This window comes from Cyprinodon variegatus, unplaced genomic scaffold, assembly GCF_000732505.1.
Source record: "Cyprinodon variegatus isolate N-32 unplaced genomic scaffold, C_variegatus-1.0 Scaffold17, whole genome shotgun sequence".
In the NCBI taxonomy this organism is placed as follows: Eukaryota; Metazoa; Chordata; class Actinopteri; order Cyprinodontiformes; family Cyprinodontidae; genus Cyprinodon; species Cyprinodon variegatus.
The window spans coordinates 2455851-2460710 of NW_015150470.1; the positions used below are offsets into that span (position 1 = coordinate 2455851).

At 45.9% G+C, this 4860-nt stretch overlaps 1 protein-coding gene across 1 annotated transcript; it reads left to right on the forward strand.

Moving 5' to 3' along the window:
• Positions 1-80: 80 nt before the first annotated feature.
• LOC107092491 (tripartite motif-containing protein 16-like) lies at positions 81-1343 on the forward strand. Its single transcript, XM_015386997.1, has one exon. The coding sequence runs from the start codon at positions 201-203 to the stop codon at positions 831-833; it is 633 nt and encodes a 210-aa protein (XP_015242483.1). The 5' UTR covers positions 81-200; the 3' UTR covers positions 834-1343.
• The last annotated feature ends 3517 nt before the right edge of the window (positions 1344-4860 follow it).

The following is a 4860-nucleotide window of genomic DNA, read 5'->3' on the forward strand; positions in this document are numbered from 1 at the left end:
TGGAGCAGGAGATCACTGAGCTGAAGAAGAAAGAAGCTGAGCTGAAGCAGCTCTTAAACACAGAGGATCACAACCAGTTTCTCCACAGCTACCCCTTACTGTCAGCACTCAGTGAGTCTACACACTCATCCAGCATCAATATCCGTCCTCTGAGACACTTTGAGGATGTGACAGCAGCTGTTTCAGAGCTCAGAGATAAAATGCAGGACATTCTGAGAGACACATTGACAAACATCTCACTGATAATCACTGAGGAGGAGGTTCTACTGTCAGAACCAGAACCACAAAGGAGATCTGAATTCTTAAAATATTCATGTGAAATCACACTGGATCCAAACACAGCACACAATTATCTGTGTCTATCAGAAGGGAATAAGAAAGTAACTAGAGTAGATGAACATCAGTCATATTATGGTCACCCAGACAGATTCACTTATTACTCTCAGGTCCTGAGTAGAGAGAGTCTGACTGGGCGTCATTACTGGGAGGTGGAGAGGCGAGGGAGAATTTATATAGCAGTCGCATACAAGAATATAAGCAGGGTAGGAAAAGGGAATGAATGTAAATTTGGATGTAATGACAAATCTTGGGCATTATTTTGTTTCCACAAAAGTTATGAATTTGGTCACAACATGTGGACCTCCATCTCAGGTCCTGTTTCCTCCAGAATAGGAGTGTACCTGGATCACTCAGCAGGTATTCTGTCCTTCTACAGCGTCTCTAAAACCATGACTCTGCTCCACAGAGTCCAGACCACATTCACTCAGCCGCTACATGCTGGATTTTGGGTTGGATACGAGAAAGCCTCTGCAGAGCTCTGTAAACCCAAATAGAGAGAATCAACATTTGGTGAGATTGATGTAAATTTAAATTCTCCAAAACTTAGACAAACTTCATTGTCATTTTGTATACAGAGTCTATACTTTATAAAGGTTGTTTTGATACATGTTTGTTTATGTTTATGCATTTAGCAGATGCTTTTAACCAAAGCAACTTACAAAGTAGACACAATGCTACAGTTACCATCAAAGTGAAAATAAGCTCTCTAAAGGAAAATCTCTAGTCAGAATCAGTGGTGACAGCAAAGAGATTGAGGGAAGTGCAGAAAGAGTTGTAGAGGGGTAAAGAGGTATGGGTAAAAGTCAGGATAGGAGAAGTTCTTTGAAGACGTGGGTCTTTAGGAGTTCCCTGAAGATATACAGGGACCCTGCTGTTCTTTTAGCACTTGGTAGGTCATTCCACCATCTTGGAACAACACATGAAAACAGTCTGGATTGTCTTAGGGGTATACATGGCATGTGTTTATTAACCCTTCATTAGAATCAAATGTATTTTATAAATCTGTTTACAGTCACTACAAATAAAATTATCATTTTTTGATTATTTCTGTCTTTGTATGTTTTGTTTCCTGTGAATAAAAGCTTCAGTAAATGGATACAGGCGTCCATATAACAACATTCGTTAGTGAAGAAGCTGTGAATATGATGCCATTCATGCTTCCAATTATGCCTTAAAAATCATTACTTTAACAGTAATTTCACGGCAATGAACAGGGAATATATCACAGTATTTTACTGTAAATATATTATATTAAGTTACTGTGAATATTTCACAGTAATTTCCACCACAATAACAACTACATGTCGTAATTTTGAGCTGACGGGCAATATTGCCTATCGACCCTCTGCGGGATCCAGGGGGCTTTTACTCAAAGTATTTTTAGTCCCGAAAAAGACTGGGGACTCCGCCCAATTTTGGACCTGAGAGGTCTGAATTTTTTTCCTGAAATCCATCCCCTTCCACATGTTGAGCATCAGAGATGTGCTTCAGGCAATTTCCCCAGGCGACTGGTTCACCTTGGTCGACTTGACAGATGCATATTTTCATGTCCCGATTGCACCACAGCATTGGGAGTTTCTCCGCTTTGCATTTCAGGGGAAGCATTTTCAGTTCAGAGTTCTCCCATTCACCCTCTCTCTTTCCCCGCATGTGTTCATGCGGTGCGTGGCCGCTGCCTTGTGTCCTCTGCAGGCCAAGGGATTGAAGATCCTGCCTTATTTGGACGACTGCCTAGCTCTGCAACCACAGATGCTCAATCCGATACAGACACGCGCACCTTGCTCGATCATATGGACCTACTGGGTCTTTGTGTGAACTGGCAGAAGAGCAACCTGATTCCGTCTCAGCAGGTAACGTTTCTCGGTATCACGATGGACTCTCTCTCTATGACTGCTTGCCCATCGCCTCAGCGTGTCGAGGGCATTCTGTAGATGCTGCCTCCCTTTCTTCCCCTTCGTTCTCTATCTCCGTCTGCTGGGAAAGCTGACGGCTGCTGCTACTGTAGTACACCTAGGACTACTGTCTCTGCGACCACTGCAGATGTGCCTCAACAGCCTGAAGCTGGACCCTTCTCGTGCGTCACACCGTCGCAGAAAACTGCGGGTGTCCCCTCAATGCCTCGCGTCACTGGCTCCATGGCGAGATGCAGCATTCATGATGAGGGGGGTTTCATTGGGTTCGCTGCCATCCCGTTGGGAGGTTGTCTCTACCGATGCGTCCACCACAAGATGGGGGGTGTTGTGACAGCGACAGATCGCTCGGGGGACATGGTCTCCATTGGAAAAGCTGCACCACATCAACGCGCTGGAGCTGGAGGCTGTGCAGCCCGCATTGTGGCACTTCCTCCGATCCTGCGGGGAAGGAATGTTCTGGTGCGGGCAATGCGTCGTCTGGTGAGACGACCCATTGACCACTTTGGTTCTCCCTGGCAGAAGGTGCCTGTCCCCTAGGTCAGGAAGCGCTGTCGCACGGCTGGCCCAGGGCACTGCTCTATGCATTCCAGCCGCTTTCACTGACGGACCCTCAGGAGTGGCATCAGCTCCTTCTTGTGGCCCCCCGGTGGCTAGGGAGGAATTGGTTTCCACTGCTACAGGTTCTGTTGCAGCTCTCCAATGCCTCATCCCAGCAGGAAGGACCTTCTGTCACAGCTGAGAGGTCAGATCCTGCATCCCAATCCCAGTCACCTCCAACTTTGGGTTTGGCCACTACAGGGCCCGGGGTTTCCTTCTCAGAGTATGGCGGGGACATCAGACACACTCTGAAAGTTTATATTGCTGCCACCTCTTACTGGCATTAGGTGGTGAGTGGGGAGACAGTGGGTCGTAACAAGGACGTTTCCTTGTTTTTGAGAGGTGCCCGACGTATGCACTCTCCCACACGCCCTGTTGTGCTTGTGTGGGACCTCTCTCTTGTCCTGCCCTGCGCTCTCTTCCTTTTGAACCATTGGCAGAGGCGAGCCTTGAGTGTGTGTCAAAGAAGACAGCCTTTCTCCTCGCCATGGCCTCAGCAAAACAGGTGGGTGAACTACATGCCTTGTCTGTTCATGAGTCCTGCTGCTGTTGGAACCCGGCTGGTTCGGGTGTTACTCTATGGCCTGATGCGCCGTTTCTTCCTAAGGTGGCTTCATCCGCGAGCCACACTGTGCCCCTCCAGCTTGCTCACTGTGATATGGATGGGCCTGATGAGCTTCTCTGCCTTGTTCGGGCACTGAAGGCATATGTCAGACTCACAGCTTCTCTACGGCAGTCGGATAATCTGTTTGTTTGCTATGCAGGGCCCCGCAAGGGGCAGGCCCTTTCTAAACAGTGCCTTGCATGTTGGATGCGTGTAAGATGCCATTCCACCAGGGGCATTAGTGTGTCATGGGCCGCTATGACTGGTGTCCCTCTGGAGGATTTTGCTCAGCAGCCTCTTGGTCATCCCTGAATGCCTTTGCTAGGTTTGCTGTGCTTGTCCCAGATACATAAGTCTGCGAGGCATAAGCCAGACTGTGGCACATTGGCCTAATGTCCAGCTCTATTTAATCTAGTTGGGAACTAATTTATGTTCTTGAATTTTTGAGGCTGTAAATAATTATTTATTTCTTTTTGGTGAACAGCACAACTAAAACTGTTTTTTTAGAACCTGGGGACAAAGAAATAAAGGAAACAAGTTATGGATTTCAGAATATGAACTGTTTACGGTTGTATTAGGTGCTATCTTTTTAGAAACTGTAAGATTGTTTGTTTTTACTGGAGCAAAGAGCTGTTCTGTATAGGTCTGCTTTTATATTTTAGAAAGGATTCGACTCCCTGATTGCCATGATGCAATTGACATCCTAACTGAGCATTGTCATTTTTATAAACACTTGTGACAAAAGTCTACAAAATACCAACAAAAAAATCATGTTGCATTGATTCAAGTAGAAGAATTGGAAAAAATAGACAAAATATATTTGTCAATAGTAATTATTTCCTCCTCAAAAGCTCCTTTTCCTTGATTTAATGTCAGGTAGTTTCCCCAACTTCCTCCTGTCAACAGTGTCAGTCTGTCCACATTCCTTCTTCAGAACTATGAGTTGAATGTGGGTGTAACCATCATACTTAACTGTGTAAGAGCTGTCATACTACATTCTCATAAATGGATTCTATGCTCACAGAAGATTTTTATGAGATAGAAACTCACACAGTCACTGTGACCGAGAGAAAAGATGGAGCAGCTGGACCCAGAAACCTTCTCCTGTTCGATCTGTCTGGAACTACTGAAGGATCCAGTGGCTATTCCCTGTGGACACAGTTACTGTATGAGCTGTATTACAGATCACTTTAATGAAGAGGATCAGAAAGGAATCCACAGCTGCCCTCAGTGCAGGAAAAACTTTATACCGAGGCCTGATCTGGAGAAAAACACCATGTTAGCAGCTTTAGTGGAGCAGCTGAAGAAGACTGGACTCCAAGCTGCTCCTGCTGATCTCTGCTTTGCTGGACCTGAAGATGTGGCCTGTGCTTGCTGCACTGGAACAAAACTTAAAGCCATCAAGCC

Coding starts and splice junctions, on each gene's coding strand:
- LOC107092491 (XM_015386997.1), top strand. CDS start 201: ATGCAGGACATTCTGAGAGACACATTGACAAACATCTCACTGATAATC.